The following is an 18,065-nucleotide window of genomic DNA, read 5'->3' on the forward strand; positions in this document are numbered from 1 at the left end:
AAGCAAATTAAAACAGAAAAATCAATTAATGTTACATTTTATCAATTAATTAATGACTAAATCTATTTTTTTAATATAATTTTTGCTATATTTAATGACATATTTATTTGTTTATTTATCGAGTCATTTATTTTGGCAGCTTCCGTCCTCCATACTCCTTAGCTACTTCCATCATCAGCTCTGAAAAAAACAATGAGTTTAATTCTTTTTTACCACTTGACCGATTCAATTTACTAGCCCGAAGAGGCTATTTTTACTTGCCCCGGGCACGAGGGCAATCCTTATTGTTGAGCCCTGTAAACAATTACCAAATTACTTTCACGGTAAATTCGTAGCTGTGGAACAAATCGGCAGTGGTATTTATGTCAGAAATAAGACTGTGGCTTAGGGCTGGGCGATATCGCCAAAATCTTCTATCACGATCTAGGTAATTTCATATCTTTATAACGATATATATCAGGATATAGTGTGTAATTTAATAAATAGTCTATATGAAATAACCACATGGTAAAGCCTATGTTTGTATATTCCTGTGTGAATTAAATACTTGACAAATTAAAAGTATTTATGATGAAGAGTAGAGTAGTAGAGTATTTTCTCATTTTAAGAACTTGAGTGCAAAATGAATATAACAAGTTTTATTATCGTTTTGACTATATATATCATCATATTGCCCAGCCCTACTGTGGATATCATGTTGTTATGTTTATGCTCAAGGGAATACATTGTTAATATATTTTTAAAACGTCACTTAAAGGTCCGGTTTCTATAGAAATTAGTAGATAGTAAGGAGATAACAGACTCTTTTTCATACATCATCTAACCCCGAGAGCTTTCCATCCAGGATTAAAAAATCGTACAGATTAAAAGAGAAGTAGATCAGGTAATAATGACGCCATGTCAAGCATATTCAAGATGTCTTCTTTCTTAAAAGTCACTGATCTTGTGGCATGTGACTTGATTCACTTCTCGTATGTAGTGCTGCGTCACCGTGCTGGTTTTGTGACATTATAGCATATCCAGGGGAAATCCCCTCCGCGTGAAGCAATAAGAGAGTCAGAGCAACAAGCTCCTTTACACTTGAATGTGTGAAGTGAAAAGCTGCTTGGAGATTATTTGTGTAATGAGTTGTTCTTTCCAGGTATCGTTAAAAGGTGGATCAGGGTTGTCGTTCCCTCCAGTACAGCGAACCACCCCCAGACAGTATCATGTTCGCTGTTGAAGGATCAGCTTACCACAAGCTCACGGTTAGCTGGCAAACTCTAATTTAAGCCTTTAAAAAAATAGCCCGGCAAAGTCACTGCTCGCACTGGATTATTTGTTTTCTGGTCTGATTGTGGTCAAAAGAGCTTTGAATACTGAGAGCTGACTGTCTGGGTGACACAGTAGGTGACGTAACAGGCTAGGAGTAAAAATGGGACTTTTTCCAGACTTGGAAAGACTTTGACTGTTAAATTTGTTTGAAAGAGTCCGATGAGGGAAATTATAGAAATGTGTCGTTCCTTTTTAGTTGTTGTAATTTTAAGTGACTTTACAATTTTCATCCTCTTAAACTGCTTTTGCTGTTTGTATATGTCATTTTTAAGTAAAACAATGATGTTCGTTAATTTAAAGTTAACAAGGAGCACAGGGACTGCCGTACACACACATTAATATACAGTATATTAGGGCTGTCAATCGATTACAATATTTAATCTGGATTAATCGCTAATTAATACATTTTTTATCTGGTGAAAATGTACCTTAAAGGGAGATTTGTCAAAGATTTAATTCTCAAATATGCTGCTTTATGCAAATGTATGTATATATTTATTATTGGAAATCAATTAACAACACAAAACAATAACAGATATTGTCCAGAAACCCTCACAGGTACTGCATTTAGCATAAAAAAATGCTCAAATCATAACATGGCAAACTGCAGCCCAACAGGCAACAACAGCTGTCAGTGTGTCAGTGTGCTGACTTGACTGTAACTTGCCCAAAACTGCATGTGATTATCATAAAGTGGGCATGTCTGTAAAGGGGAGACTCGTGGGTACCCATAGAACCCATTTGAAAATGGCCATGACAGTTTTTCCTCGCCATAATTTGGCACAAGTTTGGAGCGCTATTTAACCTCCTTCTCGACAAGCTACTATGACATGGATGGTACCAATGGATTCTTTAGGTTTTTCTAGTTTCATATGATGCCAGTATCTTTCCTCTGAGCCCACTACAGCCTCCGACAGATCGACTGTGTAAATGCGTTAAAGAAATTAGGTAAAGAAAGAGTTCAGCCACAGAACAGGAGAACCAGTACAAACTACATCATGCTTCAACAGGGCGAACGCTTGTGATGTTTGAACCAGGGGTTTCCAGTTGAGGGAATCAATGAAAAGAAAAAGCACTATAACATTTCTTCCCCCGCCTTAACTAAAGAAACCATTGTTTTGGACACAGTACGCCCCGAATCCCTGCAAACAATTGTTACACAAAACACACCTCTCTGCGCTTGGTGGGTCATGACTAAATTGCCCATAGCGGCACGCCCATGCAGACCCCTATATTACAATCTCATGTTCCCGCCTTCTTCTTTAACTTCCCTCTAAAAGACAAATCATCCTTCCAATGCTTCTTACCATCTGACAGCTGAGCAGCCCTTCTGACAGCGTCGGCAGCACAGAGGGCGAGGCCGGGCCGGGCTGGGCCGGGCCCGACCAGAGAGGATCAGGGGGACGTAAGTCACCAAAGCAGGAATTAATGAGCATTATAGTATTAGGTAAGAATAAGTCCCACCTTAAACCCATCAGGATTCTAAACAACTCCAGTAACACCTGTTACATATGATGATGGCGGGAAGCAGAGGTGGAGGAGGGCTTTATGACGAAGCATGACAGAGGGGTTGATAAGAATATTAGGAAATATTCAAGTAAAGCACAGTTTGTACTGCTATCCCTGCAGCACTCTATTGTCAGCGAGTTAAAGTAAAACAAAAGTAAAATGTGTCAGTATTGGAGTAAATTAATTACAAAACTATGCACACATGAAGGAACATTATAGCAAGCTTTGTTTTCTCTATGACTGCATATAGTCACATATCCACGATAAGAAACACGCCTATGATAAGAAGGAAATACCGAACTATAAGACAAACAGTTTAGGATGAATACATGTAACATTACACCCATACTTTATAGAAGTTGTACTGCTGTATAATTATGAGGTGCAGGATTTTTGAAACCATTGGATCATGTCGGGAAACAGATAAAACATTGTGCCTGTTGGTGACCTTTGTGTTAGGAGGGGGTGGGCTAAGACACATACCCCCACGATGGTCACTTTGTATGTTTTCTATAGGCTCATGTCTGAAAACATGGGTCGGGGGATGGAGAAAAATGTTTCCCAAAGTCCAAGATGACGTCCTCAAATGTCTTGTTTTGTCCACAACTCAAAGATAATCAGTTAACTGTCATAGAGGAGTAAAGAAACCAGAAAATATTTACATTTAAGAAGCTGCAATCAGAGAATCTTTTCTTAAAAAATTACTTAATTGATCGATTATCAAAATAGTTGGCGATTAATATTATAGTTGACAACTAATCGATTAATTGTTGCAGCTCTAGTCTTCTGCCATAATGCTCAACAGCGTTCTTTCTCACATCTCATATTTTGACTGTTTTGTGCATTTAATATTGAAGTTTTGCACATGTGTGTGTAAACTTTCCAATCACAATGGCCAAAGTAGGCTGGTAAATATTTAGTCAAAGCTGGATTGAACAAACAAATCGTTTCTGTGTAGAATTTATGTCGTCTAATTCTTTTAATTTGGTGCAGCTTTGAGCAGCTCCTTCATTTACTTGGGACAATACATTCCAAAATCAGTTTCAGTATGTATTCTGACTCATTAGGCTGCGATCAGTCTGAGCGTATTTTGCGAGTTGAAGTGCACCGCGCTGCCCTTTTTTTTTTGGTGAAGACACCCGTTCAGACAGAGCGTTTTTTGCAGTTTGCTTAAACATGCTCTGTCTGATAAGGGCCTTAAAAAATACATACTTTATTTGCTTTTAACACACATACTCAAAATCTACTTGAATTAGTCTGTCATTTGCTAAAGCTGGGGACACACCAACCCGACATCAGAGAACTAGCGGCGACGAAGGCCGCCTGTTGCGTCGCCTCACGTCGCCTTTGTTTTGGCCGACAAGTTGCACCCGAACACACCGCAAAGACTGGACATGATTTGTTTAAGCTGAACAGCCAATAAGAGTGATTTCTCTCACCGCCGATTCAACATGCTGAATTGGCCGAAAAAGCTCCGACACGGGCAGACTAGAGAGAACGTTGCGAGAAAACATCGCAAAAACTAGGCCGACGGACGCTCACCGTCCAACGGCCAGCCGTCGGCGTGGTGTGTCAGGGCCTTAATAGTTAAATTAGTCTGCTGGATATAGATAAACTCTCATGCTGTTATTATTATTATTTAGGGATTATTCACCAATTCTCCCTTTGACTACCTTGATAACACCAACTGCGGCGTTTTAGATGCAAAGAAACTCTGACATCATGACAGCAAGAAAATTCACAAAGCAGTTGGGCTCTCTGTCGACTAATCTGTCATTCTGGTCGTAGTCGACTTAGATTTCTGTAGTCGATTAGTAGTTTTTCATGCTGAATGACATATTTCCAAGACTCTTCTGAGCACACCTCTGGTCAACACAAGATTTAAACTGGTGCTTTTTGAGTGATTCTTTGTGGAGAAACTCATTAAGTCAACTAATCGATTAGTCGACTAAGAATTTCCTTGGTCGAGGACAGGCCAAAGAAAGCAAATACAGTCACCCTCACTACTAGCTTATATTGATTTTGTCATGTTGCGTGATCCTTTGATACAGGGGCTGATCGCTCAACTAAAATTTAATCTGTCATATAAATCCCACTTAATCTCCCGTGTTAGAGTAAGTGGTCAGCCAAAGATTACGGTATCTTTACAGTAAAATCAGTTGAATCTTTAGTGCTTCTTTTGATAGAAATTTTTGAAAATATCAGTAGCAAAGGCATGATGATATCACTGCAATCCTTCAGGCAATCTTTGAGACATTGTTGGCATACACCCAGGTTGTGTTGTGCAAACATGGGGGTAATTGAATCATAGCTTCCATCATCTGTTGCTGAATGGCATTCGATCGATCGGTTCAGAATTAACTCACGGCGCCCACTGTAAAATGTGTGTGTGTGTGTGTGTGTGTGTGTGTGTGGCAGAGAACATATGTTTTAATGCTTCACTTTGTGTGTGAATTTTTCTGCAGCGCAGCACGCCATATGTAAACACGCTGACTTTAAATGATTACTCACCTGTGTGTGTGTGTGTATTCTCGTGTACATGTCTGATGTGTGTTTTCCCTCTGGGGTTCATGTGACAGCCGGGGTGGGAGGCTAAGAGCTTGGTGAGAAGGATTACCTATATCCGTTAGGCCTCCTTTTCTTTCCCCCGGGCAGTGTCACGTCTCATTACTTCTGTCCTCCAGCCCGGATAGTCTGGCTTTAGCGGGATACATTTAAAGTGCGGGTAGCCCGGGCGTCCAAGAGCAGCAGGTTTAGAGGCAGAGTGATATGCGTGCCCTTTGCCTGAGAGGCTTTTTTCTCCCGTAAGCAGACAGGTAAACTTCTCCCAAAGCTGGCATTGATGGCGGTTAAGCCTCCACTTGTTTAAGTGAAACGGATGGCTGCATCTCAGACAGAGACGTGGTTACAATCAAGAAAGACTGTGTCCGTGTTCACATGCATCTAATTAACATGTAACACTTCACATGTATAAGGAGAAGAAGAGGTGAGGTTATAAAGGTGTTACTAGAAGAGGGCATTGGAGAATATTGAGGTTGAGATGTTTTATACATCATTTTTCAAGTTTGTTGGAGAAATTGTGGAAATCTAAATGCACATCATTACTATGTTTTCTGGGATTGTCCCGTCATTCAACATTTCAGGGATTCATAATGCCTTACGAGATATTTTCAGATGTCATGTTCCCCTGGAGAGTTATTTTTTTGGACTTATGCCTCAAGAATGTCTGAAAAGAGACAAACATTTATTAAATATATTGCTGGTAGCTGGTAAAAAGGCTCTTACAAGGAGATGGTTATCACAGGAGAGCCCAACTTTAGATGCATGGATGGACATTACAGTATAATAATAAACTTTATTTGTAAAGCACCTTTCCAAACATAGTTACAAAGTGCTTTACATAAGTTGAAATAGTGCAAACATCAAGATAAAAACAATACAGAATAAAAACATAGGCCAAAATAAAATGTTGAACATAAGAGTTTTTTACGAAAAGTCAACAATAATGAAATTTAAAACACATTTATAACAGCATAGGTTAACCATAACAAGGAATAATTTGTGTCACGCTGGGAAAACTTGGTTAACTATGTAACACCCCACAGGCCAGATTTTATTTTTGCAAATCTATGATTGTAACGAAAAGATCACTCCCTATTTTGTTCAAGATTTTCAATGTTTGTTTTTTTCTATGTATAACAAATCTTAAAATGCGGCACTTTAGACAGACATAGGTGGGTGATGTATGTATACAGAGTCTGTGACTCATTTCATGGAAGTATGTTTGTTGCTAAGTGTCAATAAAAGATATAATTAATTTTAAAAAAATACATTTTTCAAGTTAAATGCCAAACAGTATGTGGTTCCAGCTTTTCAAATGTGAGTATTTGCTGCTCCACTCTCTCTTATATCATTGTAAATTCAACATCTTTGGGATTTTTTGACTATTTATTGGACAAAACAAGACATTTAAAATTGTGAAAGGCATTTTTTTTTTACTGATTGATCAATAGTGAAAATAATCGTTATTGCAGCTCTTAACTGGAACTTCAACTCCCGGTTTCAGTAATAAGAAACTACAGTTGTCGAACTTTAAAGTTATTTTATTGAGATTAAAAGAACAGAGAAGATGGAGTTTATTTATATAGCACATTTCCGCAACAAAGCAATTCAAAGCGCTTTACATAAAACATTAAAAGCATCAAGAAATACATTATAAAAGATAAAATAAGATGAAATGGAAAATAAAACCCACTGAATAATAATAATAATAATAACACACTTAAGTTATACATAATCTGTAAACCACTTTTAAGACCAAGAGAATAAATAATAAAAAATTAAACAAGTTAAATCATAATAAGTCTGGTATAAAATACAAGAATACAGTGCAGTGTAAGAAATTAATAATTATTTGATTTAATAAAAAGCAGCAGCAAACATAAAAGTCTTCAGCCTTGATTTGAAAGAAGTTGTTCAAGATATATGGAGCATAAAAACGACTTTAATAATGCTGAAACAATTAGTCGGTGACAGATAATTAATTTAATCATAATCATTATTCTCAAATGTGACTGTTTGCTGCTACGTATCTCTGTTTTATATCATTATAAAGTGTAATATTGTAACATGTTTGGGTTTTCAAGGTTGTTTATTTGTCATTTGTCAATTAGATTGGAAATGAAAATCTTTGGTCTCAGGTTCCTTCAAAAATGCTCATAAAATATGCAAAAAGATCATCTAAGGAATAAAATAAAGTAAAGTAAATATAAAATAGTGACGTAAATTTATGGATTGTTGGTTTGACAATAAATCAGTTCGGAGAAATCTTGGAACCTAGGGAGTTGTGACGGATATTTTTCCCTGTTTTCTGACATTCTATAAAGCGATTTATTGATTAATCAAAAAATAATGAAGACTAGAGCTGCGACAAGTAATCAATTAATCAATTAGTTCACAACCATTAAAACAATCGCCAACTATTTTGATAATCAAATTAGTTTGTGTGATTTTTTTTTAAAGAAAAAAAAGTCAAATTTCTCTGATACCAGCTTATTAAATGTGAATATTATCTGATTTCTTTCTCAGTAAACTGAATATCTTTGAGTTGTGGACAAAACAAGCCATTTGAGGACGTCATCTTGGACATTTTCACCATTTTCTCACATTTTATAGACCAAACAACTAATCGAGAAAATAATGGACAGCTTAATCGACAATGAAAATAATCATTAGTTGCAGTAAGTTTTTCATAACCCTGCCAACCGGCTTGCCTTCAGGAAAGTTTAGGGAGCAGCAGTAAAATGTTGATTTTTAACTACGCATTATTGGCTGAACTTTTTGTTAAATTTCTCCATATTTGTATTTTTGGGTGAGGGACAGTGTGGCAAATACACAAGTATGTAATTGTAATCTATTTGTAAGTCAGTATTTTCAGTAAACATATTCATTCAATAAGTGGAGAGACCTCTTGAACCATTTCTCCTAACCATGTGTCCTAATCACTTCGCAAATCCTTCCAGTCAAGTGGCTCATTAGAAGAAATCACTGATGTTAAGCTGAGTGGCATAAACATCCTCTATAGTCCTTTTTCTCTTCTGTTAAACATGCTACGCTGGACAAACAACCCATTTGTTTGTACCCACGTTTCATTTTGCGAATTCCTTTCATCGCCATGGGTCATTGACTCCTCATCTCTCACCCATTCACTGACCCAGAAGGGCCCATATGTCCACGACGCCTGCATGCTGACCCCTTGCTCTCGTTGCCCTCGTTGAGGACCCCCCCCCCCACCACCGCCTGCTCATCTCGCCCTCCAGCTGGTTCCCTCCACCGTCCAGAAGCCGCGGAGCTCTCCTGGCCTTAGCAGGGCGGCTAATCTAGATGGCGGGAGGCCTCCCTCCTGCTAGCGTACACAAGAGAGGGCAGCCCTAATTGCTTATGTCGTAAAGCTCTCTGACCCAGATAAGCCTCCACTCCCCAAAGCTGTCGATATAACCCCACTTTACCTCACCAAACCTGCCTCTGCTGATCCACACAAGCCGCCCCCCACCCAACATTTCTGCACCTTCTGCCACATTATTAACACCCGGGACGAGGGGGAGATGGGGAGAAGAAACATGAGTAGTGTGAATGCCAACAGCTTATTTAAGGAGTAAGTTGTGTTTTGAATGTACGCATTTTTACATAAACCTTGTAAGAAAAAGTCGTAGCTCGAAGGAGTGTGGAAAAAAAACATTGATAAGAATAATCTTCCTTAAAAATGTAAAAAAAAAATTGGTCGGTACGTGCTTTTACGTTGGAGTAAGAGCGCATATTCGGAGAGGAAGGCGTGATAAATTGACCAGAAAGCAAAAGTGCCAGATAACTACAGACGCCACACAACTTGATCAGGTGGAACGCGGTGATTAGTTGTGCTCAATGAAAGCCCGCCTAAAGCCAAGTTGCGTGCAACCAGCCCTCGCATGCCCGGCTCATTATCCAGCCCGGTAATGCAGGCTTAGCCACAAAATGCCGAAGTGCCTCAGACGGTCGTCAAGCGCCGAATGTCACACGTGCTCTACTTTACCAACAGATGGCCTGTCCTCCCATCAACAATCGGGCAAGCTACTCGAAACACAGATGTTGTTTATTTTTCTGCGTCAACTTTCTAAAAACTTTTGTCATACAGAGATATTAAATAATTAAAAACGTTTAGAAATATTAGCTGGTTACTCAGGTGGTGTAGGTGTTTGGGCTTCATTACGGAAGTGATTCATATCAAGCAGGAGCCTTACTTGGAACTCCTTAAAGTCCACTTTAATGCAGATCTTAATTACTAAATAGGAGCTTTTAATTGGATGCTGCTGGCGCGACTCGCCTTGTAATCACCCACCACACGCTATTGGAGCAGGGATGCCTTTAAACCCCCATCTTAAGACATGTTACACCACAGGTTCATGTCAACTGTGTCAAGCGCTTGGTGAACGATACTCCTACTGATATCTTGTAGTTTGTCTCGCTGTGAATGACCCATCGAAAAGACAAAACTACAAATCCCTGCAGACACAATTTGAGGGGAGACACACCAAAACATAGTTTTTCATATACTGGTCAATTTTGAGATTTTGGGCTATGTTGCTTCCATAATATGTCTTCTTTCAGACTAGCGGAAAGAAAATCTCCAAAATACACATTTAGGTGTTTATTTACTACTTTGTCTATTTGCGACGGTAGATTTCTCCTAAATTCACCAAAAGTTACCATTAAATACTGCCTCATTTGCATATTTAAACATAACATTTCACAAAACTTGTAATACAAAAAATAATTGTCTTAGTGTAAGTAATCAACTAGGGAAGTTTCATGGTGCTATCTATTCGTTAACATTTTTCCAAAATGTATGAAATCTTACAATCCATATCTTTAAAGGCCATTTCCTTCATACTCTGAACCAGAAATCTCCACTTCAGCAGCACTTACATACAACAAACTTTCCAGTTTCATTCCTATCTATATTCTGAAGGTTTTTACAGAGGGGTTTGTTCATACATCATTCGTAGCCTCATTTATAGAACTTTTTATTCCTAAAAAGACATGCAGAAAATTGTTTTGTTTTTTATGTCTGTTGACAATATTTTCTGATTTATGGAGTGATAAATAGATGTTTTGTCTGTAAAAAAACTTGGACTCTAATATGTCAACAAAATGAAACAAGTCTTTTGAACCTGGCTTTATCCAATGTTCACATTTCTGTTCTGGAAATGTATGCAAATTAGCACATTTTTAATAAGGTAATGCATCATTTGCATTTTTAAACATACATTTTCATAAAACTTGTAATACAAAGAATTATTGTCTTAATGTCAGTAATCAACTGGGGAAGTTTCATTGTAATATCTAGTAGTTAAACATTTTTACCATATTCACCTGGGGTGTCTTCAAAATGTATGAAATTTTACGAACCATATCTTTAAAGGTCGCTTTCTCAAAATTAGGTTTTTCTCTCTCCGAGTCAGAAATCTCCACTTCAGTAGCACTTACATTCAACAAATTTTACAGTTTCCTTCCTATCTACTGTATATTCTGAAGGTTTTTACAGAGGGGTTTGTTCATGTATCATTCATAGCCTGATTTATAGAATATTTTATTCCTAAAAACATGGCAAAAATAGATTTGTTTTATGGCTGTTGACAGTATTTTATGATTTATGGATTGATAAAAAGAGATATCCAAAATCCCCTCTGTAAAAACCTTTGACTCTAATATGTCAACAAAATGAAACTGGATTTATGCAAATTAGCACATATTTAGTAAGATAATGCCTCATTTGCATATTTAAACATACATTTTCATAAAACTTGTAATACAAAAAATAATGTATATCTATCATGGTATATATCATGGTGATATCTATTAGTTAAGATTTTTTTTACCCTATATTCACTTGCTCAAATGAGTGACATCTGCTGTAATATGTTTGTTAAGATCATGTTTCTTAATATTAAGCTCTGCACATGCCCTCCGCTTCTTCACCAATATTTAAGTGATACTTCCAGAAACACTGTTGACATTACTTGTCATTACGAATCCCTCCGGTGAAGTTAATCGATTGAATCTGATGACTGAGGACGTTGTTCAGTAGTTGTAACAACTGACTAGAGCTGTGCAATTAATCAAATTTCAATTACGTTTTTGGCTTCCAACGTTTATGAAAACAAGATAATCGACATATACCAATTATTGCGCTCGATTCTGTTTCGCAATGACGCACTCGTTTAGAAGACAGTTATTTTTTTGTACAACAAGTTTGAAATGTTTCAATATGCAAATGAGGTATTATCTAATTCTATCTTCTGGTGAATTTAAGAGAAATCTACCGACACATATAGACAATGTGTAGTAAAATAAACACCTAAATGTGTATTTTGGATGTTTTCTTTGCACAAGTCTGAAAGAAGACATGTTATGGAAGCAAAATAGCCCCATATCTCAAATGGACCAGGTCATAAAAAACAATGTTTTTGCCTGCAGTGTCTCCCTTTAATTTTAAAATGCATGCTACAAAATCTTCTTTTTAAATGCATGATGTTTCCAAAGTAAATGAGTAATCGTGTTAAATAATCGTAATCTCAATATTGACCAAAATAATCATTATTTTGGCCATAATCGAGCAGCCCTTCAACTGACTGTATCTTGTATAACAATTATAAGTACAATGAGTGACAGTTATGGGTCTAATAAAAGTCATCCAGTAGGTTTAATAGAAGTCCCAACAATACAAATCAGGCATTGTATTTTGTGAACACAAAAGAAAAAAATAAATACAAAAAAAAAAAAGAATTCAAGTAAGGAAAAGACATGAGAAATGAAACATCACATCACATCATCACACAACATTAAATTGATCTCACTCCAAAAAAATACCAAATTAAAATGAGTTTATAGTGGTTCTAAAACAAAAAATGATCACTTTTTCCGCACTAAACACAATTTCATGCTACAGTTTTCCTGCTTGGGGTCATTTTTAAAAAAGATGGTTCAACTAATTCCATTTGAAGGAAAAAAGATTTTCACAATAAATATATCACAAAACACTACAAGTATTCTCCAAAATTACAACTTAACACTTAAAAGTAACCAAACATGTTTTGTATATGCATACAGTACATATGCTGTTTATATAATAAGAGTGATAGTCAAGGTTTAAAGATGATATGTGCTGTAAGTTACAGAATAATATGAGATATTTTGTAGTGGTGTTGAGATAAACATTTCGATAACACAGGCTTATTTATTCGTGGTTAACATTTTGATTGTGCAGTATTTCCACCTGTAGCCCACATCATATAGAGAATAATCTAACCGACTCCCAGCGTCAGATCCTCCGTGTTATAATACAGTAGTTTCCCACAGTGTTGGTGAAATCATTGTGTCGTACAATGTTCTATGTAAAGTTTCCCAGTGCTTTGTTGTCCTCATGACCTGTGGGGTGATCTCTTCAGACAGTTTGCGATGAGAACGTCTGAAAATGTGCTGACAGATGTGGCGCGGCGTACATTTACATCCCCCTGAGCGCCAAACAACACTGCATGTTGTTGTGTAATCCCTGTGTTCTGATGTAAGTGTTTTAACACTCACTTCAGGCTCAAATATTCACTGCAACACTGCACTTAACACTCACACAAGTATCCGCTGCCACCTGGTGGTCGGACCACATCATTGATTGACACGACATTCATACTGAAAATCTAGTGATACATTTGTGGAAAACTGGGATTGTAGTTAACCTGGTAATCAGACTTTCACTTCATTGTTATTATTATTATGGAATAGCTGAAAATATCTGATAAAAATGTCTTGAACCAGGCTAGAGTTTTGTTGACCCAAATTTAAAGTCCAACTGAAATTGATTTGCATATAGACCCTTGGCCTTGGCGGAGGTAAATATAAGGGGCACAATCATGAAACCAAAAAAATATATACCAGTAATTCTCCCTTTTCCTGATTGTGCCCCCTATATTTGCATTAACCAGTCAGTTTATTTTCCACGTGTACGGAAAACTTGTTTTCGTACAGCAGCCAGTCATATTGTAGTAGCGATAACATCACAGTTCTATCTTTGGGATAGAAAGACCCTTTTTTCTTTCTTTTTTTAATAAAAAAACTCAACTATTAATGGCTTTTGACAGACTAAATGTGATTTCAGTTGGACTTTGAGGAACGAGGCAATCTTTGATCAGCTGTCATGAAGTGTCGAACCTTTAACTTTGTGTTTCACAGGATCTCTCTCTGAGTGAATATGTAGAGACGCTTTGGCTTGCAGTCACATCCGTGTCTATTTTCGTATCTGGACAAGCTCAAAAATGTTTTAAAATAGAAAATGTACCTCATTTGCTTTAAACATTAATGTCGATCAAATGGCCATCCAGATGTTGGATATGCATTTGATTAAAAAAAGCTGCTAACCAGTTTTACAGTCTTGAATGATCATTTCTTACTTCTCAGAGATCCCCAGAGATCCCTGCTGCTCACTTTCAGAGGGACTTGAAATAAACCCGAGCGTTGCATTAGATGAAACTCCTGCTGTGCCGTCATCACAAAAAAAAATCAAAGAAAAGCTAGGACGTGTTGGGAAGAGATAGCCTTTCTAAAATTAAGAAAACTGTAGAGGCAGGATGTGTAGCCCTCATCTCGTTTCAGCACCGTCGGTTGGAGGATGGGTATTTGGTTTTCAGGCCCTCTTTGAAGCTGCGAAACAGAACCCGGTTGCGTTTGTTCTCCTCGTCCTTCCTGGCGTGGAACTCCCCCTGGATCTTGAAGCCCCGGTGCACCACGAAGGCTGAGCTCAGCACCGAGAACTTGAATCCGGCCACGTGGAGCTCGCAGGCCTGCAGGGAGACAGAAAGACGCGGTGAAAAGGTAGACATGGAAGTGGGATGTGATGAGAGGACGTGAGAATGACGGACGAGACGGGTTAAGCAGAGGACAGAGGAGGTGAGAAGAAAGGTGACAACTAGAAGAACAGACTGGAAACAAGGAGGATGAAGTACGGCATGAGGAAGATGGGTAGAAGCAAGGGCAAAGAGACGTAATGGTATGGACAGCATTCATCATGGGAGAAGTCAAAACCGAAGCAGCAGAGGTCGAGATATCTTGACTTTGACTCCAAAAACACTGGCTCTTAGCTTCCCACAATGCAACTCAATAGCGTCTGTCATTAGACCTTCCCTGCTTGGTAAATGCCCTTGTCTTTGGAACTCCACACCCCCATTTTATAACACAGGCTTACTGCCAAAAAATATGCCCAATATGACCCTGATGATATGATTAAGGTTATTTTCTCAGACTTCAGAGAGCTCAGACATGATATCACAGTTTTTACTGCATTTAGCATTAAAAATATGCTCAAATCATAACATGGCAAACTGCAGCCCAACAGGCAACAACAGCTGTCAGTGTGTCAGTGTGCTGACTTGACTATGACTTGCCCCAAAACTGCATGTTATTATCATAAAGTGGGCATGTCTGTAAAGGGGAGACTTGTGGGTACCCATAGAACCCATTTTCATTCACATATCTTGAGGTCAGAGGTCAAGGGACCCCTTTGAAAATGGCTATACCCGTTTTTCCTCGCCAAAATTTAGCGCAAGTTTGGAGCGTTATTTGGCCTCTTTCCCGAAAAGCTAGTATGACATGGTTGGTAACAATGGATTCATTAGGTTTGTCTAGTTTTATGTGATGCCAGTCTATTCTACCTTTAAAACTGAGCCTGCTGCATCCTAAAAATTGCAAGTTATGCATTAAAGAAATTTGTGGCGTTAAAACAAATTTGTGTTAACGCGTTATTATCGTTAACTTTGACAGCCCTAGTAAATAGTGAATCAGCTCAGACTGTATTTAAAAGAAATTTCTGACAAGATAAAATGATGAAGTGATAACAATTCTAGTTCTTATTGTTTCCTTATTGTCAGAAAATATTACCAGATGCTCTAATGCTTTGTTGGTTTTGGTCTCTTCATGGGATTTGATAATAATAATTAAAGAAATACTGACTTATTGGTTCTGCCTTTTATGTTTGGACTGCCATTGGAGAAAGGAGAGTCAATAAGATTGTTTATTTTGGGGTAAAATACCATCTGTTGTTGTTTCATCTCTGCTAAAGAAAGTAGATTTGACAGAAATGTTTTTCTTTTGCATCCTCATTCCGCACTGGACAAGAAAATCTTAACTCTTGGTCCACTTACTAGCTTTTTACAGACCTATGGAGTTATGTTGTTTTTTTTTAATCAACTGGGATTTCCAAAGTCAAATGTTGAAATTGTGCAAACCTGGCTGATACGATTGAAGCCATATTGCTTGAAGTTCTCATCGTAGAGGGGCACAGTGTGGGGCCCGATGTAGAAAGGCTCCCAGGGGTCCACCCAGGTGAGCGTGTAGGCGACTTCCAGGGTTCCTGTCTCTCTAACGTGGCTGTTGACCCACCGGGAGTAGTTGGTGGGGGCCTGACAGCGAGGACACAGCTCTTCGTAAAAGGGCCTGACCTCGCCGACCTGGTAGAGCTGCACCAACTCGGCCTTGTTGGCGGGCATCTTCCGGGCGTGGCGGATCTCGAAGGCGGGCAACACGAACACCTCCTCGATCACCGGCTCACGCCTCACGATCAAGGCCAGGAACTGCTGGTGCAGGTCAGCGCTCGGCATCATGTCGATGTCGATGACCAAAACGTAGGAGGACTCTGTGCCACCTCGGGCGACGTTGCGAAGAAGGTTATTGGGGTAGGAGACGTTCCCACTGATGGCGTAGTTCTTGTATTTATCCCTGTGGGACTCCAGTCTGGAAAACACAGACGCACAGTCCTCAAGCCCTGCGAAGTGTTCACGGTCCTGCTCAGGGAAACTGGCCATCTCCCCAGAGAGGCAGACCAAGTGGAAGTCCACCAAGGACTGGATTTGAGGGCAGAAGAAGCTGAGTGCGTACACCAGAGCTGTGGCAAACTTGACATCCTGCCCGTGTGCGAATATGGCCACAGAGAGAGGGTTGTGCCACCTTTCCACAAGAGACTCCAGGTGATGCAGGTTGTTGATGGTTGTGTGTGTGGCTAGAGCCAGGACATTGGAGGTGGAGTCAGATCCTGGCTTCAGATTGGTGGTGAAGTCACTTTTGATCAAGTTCTTGTACACCCTGTACTGACCACTGTTGTCAAAGATCCCACCAGTGGACAGGGAGTACCTCAGACGCTCCTTCCTCGAGTTCTTCTCTTGGTGCCCATCTTTTTTGCCCCCAGAGCCTCCAAAGAGCTTCGAGAACCTGTACCTCTGCTGCTTACCGTGAAACTGGGACAAGAAGGAGAGGTAGATGAGCTGCAGGAGCGCCACTATCATCAGAGCACTCAGCACCACTTTGAAGACGGAGCATTTCTTGGAGAGATGCATTCCCAGAGAAACTGCAAAACTGCAAAAACTAGCGTGCACAAAGCAGGTTTCCTTTGCTATCACAATGCTAACTCTGCAGCCTTATTGGGGCTGCAAATGCAACCAACACTTGCATATCCTGCAGGTTAGTTGCATAACTGCACCAGATTTCCATACAGCCCTCGACAACACCGAATAAAACGACGGATCTAATCCAGTTTCCGTGTGATCTCCCATCAAATAACAACACAGTTGCTACCATGCATCCTGCTCAGCTGCTGCTGCTGCTGCTGCGCATGTACATACGTCATAACCGGCTGCCACCGACCTGTAGCACTATCTAGCTGTTAGCAGAGCTGTAACTGCTTGAGAATAAAGGGGCTATTGTCAGTCAATTTAGTTCAGTTTATGTGAGAGAGTGACGGTGTTAAAGACAAGCAAAAATGATTGTGAACATTGGTAGGATGTGTATCATCTATAAATAGCACCTTATTGACGTGGTGGAGTCCATAAGACGAGGTGGCCGAGTGGTTAAGGCGATGGACTGCTAATCCATTGTGCTCTGCACGCGTGGGTTCGAATCCCATCCTCGTCGAAATCTTTATTTTTTGTTTTTGTTGTTGTTGAAATATTGTATATTACTGTATTTGTCTGGTGTTTCACCATTTACTAATATAGAAAAACAATCTAAAATTGTATACAATTTTTCAACAACAAAAAAAATAAAAAATAAAGATTTCGACGAGGATGGGATTCGAACCCACGCGTGCAGAGCACAATGAATTAGCAGTCCATCGCCTTAACCAAAGCTTTTTTACACAGATATTACCATCACAAGGAATAGATCTAAACAATTAATTAATAGCTTTGCTCATGGTATACTTACTACACTTGTGAATTGAGGGGGAGCACACCCTATAATTTACAAAAATACATTAGGGTATTCATGCAGTTTCTATCTTTAATTTGAATTGAAAAAATATGTTTTCAAAAACCCAGGTCAAAAACAGACGCGATATTTGTTTTTTAAAAATCTCATTGCCCTAATTCCCCTGAAAACACAATTAATATGAATTATGCCTAATATAAATAATGTAAGAAAAGGCTATGATTGTATGAAAATGTCTATTAGACCTTAATTTTCCTCCATCAGTGTAGACAGACAACCCCAATTTAAGTGGACTGCATTTTTTGCAGTCCACAGGTCGCATTATCTTTATGCAATCTCAATATAAAATTTACCACACACATGCATGGAGCATGAATGGGTTTAACTTCAGCGGTGATGTTAAGTTGTAAACAGTGGATATCATTTAAGGGCTTTTTGACAAACAGATTGAAGACACCACA

General features: G+C 38.8%; 1 protein-coding gene and 1 non-coding gene across 2 annotated transcripts; one reads left to right on the forward strand and one right to left on the reverse strand.

Moving 5' to 3' along the window:
* Positions 1-12,033: 12,033 nt before the first annotated feature.
* b4gat1 (beta-1,4-glucuronyltransferase 1) lies at positions 12,034-17,218 on the reverse strand. The gene is made up of 2 exons (XM_037759642.1): positions 15,633-17,218; positions 12,034-14,192 (listed from the first exon to the last, which is right to left on the reverse strand). The coding sequence occupies exons 1-2, from the start codon at positions 16,734-16,736 to the stop codon at positions 14,001-14,003; spliced, it is 1,296 nt and encodes a 431-aa protein (XP_037615570.1). The 5' UTR covers positions 16,737-17,218; the 3' UTR covers positions 12,034-14,000.
* Positions 17,219-17,228: 10 nt separating this feature from the next.
* On the forward strand, positions 17,229-17,310 carry trnas-gcu. Its single transcript has one exon. It is a non-coding gene; the product is annotated as a tRNA-Ser (tRNA).
* The last annotated feature ends 755 nt before the right edge of the window (positions 17,311-18,065 follow it).

Source organism: Sebastes umbrosus, chromosome 22, assembly GCF_015220745.1.
Source record: "Sebastes umbrosus isolate fSebUmb1 chromosome 22, fSebUmb1.pri, whole genome shotgun sequence".
Taxonomy (NCBI): domain Eukaryota; kingdom Metazoa; phylum Chordata; class Actinopteri; order Perciformes; family Sebastidae; genus Sebastes; species Sebastes umbrosus.